Here is a 347-nt window from a genome sequence, read left to right as displayed (position 1 = left end):
CCACACCCACAAATCACTTTACGAAAACGACCCACCAACCTAACAGGTACAAAACACACTCTAAACACAAACGTCAATAAGCACACTAACGCCACACACACAACACGTCCCTTACCTGCGACGGGCAACATGGTGAGCTGCAAAGGGTAGTTCCAAGCCCCCATCACCAGGACCACGCCATAGGGCTCGTTGTATATAAGGCTCTTGTCCAGGGGCACCTTCGAAGGCACCTCCTCCGTTCGCACCCACTTGTCCAGGCGGTTAAGGATGAAGTTTACGTCGTCCTCAAGATGGTGGACTTCCATCATTGTGGCTTCTAACTTTGGCTGCGAGGGAGGGGAAGGTGT

The 347-nt window shown here is 52.4% G+C and overlaps 1 protein-coding gene across 1 annotated transcript in view; it reads right to left on the bottom strand.

The window, feature by feature from the left end:
* LOC119593413 (aldehyde dehydrogenase, dimeric NADP-preferring-like) overlaps nucleotides 1-347 on the bottom strand; it is a 62658-nt gene that overhangs the window by 24583 nt on the left and 37728 nt on the right. Inside the window, exon 3 of the mRNA XM_037942343.1 lies at nucleotides 116-326. Coding sequence (XP_037798271.1) covers nucleotides 116-326 — 211 coding nt within the window. The remainder of the gene's footprint in view (nucleotides 1-115; nucleotides 327-347) is intronic.

Source organism: Penaeus monodon, chromosome 32 (genome assembly GCF_015228065.2).
Source record: "Penaeus monodon isolate SGIC_2016 chromosome 32, NSTDA_Pmon_1, whole genome shotgun sequence".
NCBI classification, from domain to species: domain Eukaryota; kingdom Metazoa; phylum Arthropoda; class Malacostraca; order Decapoda; family Penaeidae; genus Penaeus; species Penaeus monodon.
Note: the sequence above shows the minus strand (reverse complement) of the source record. Positions and strands in the feature narration are given on the sequence as shown.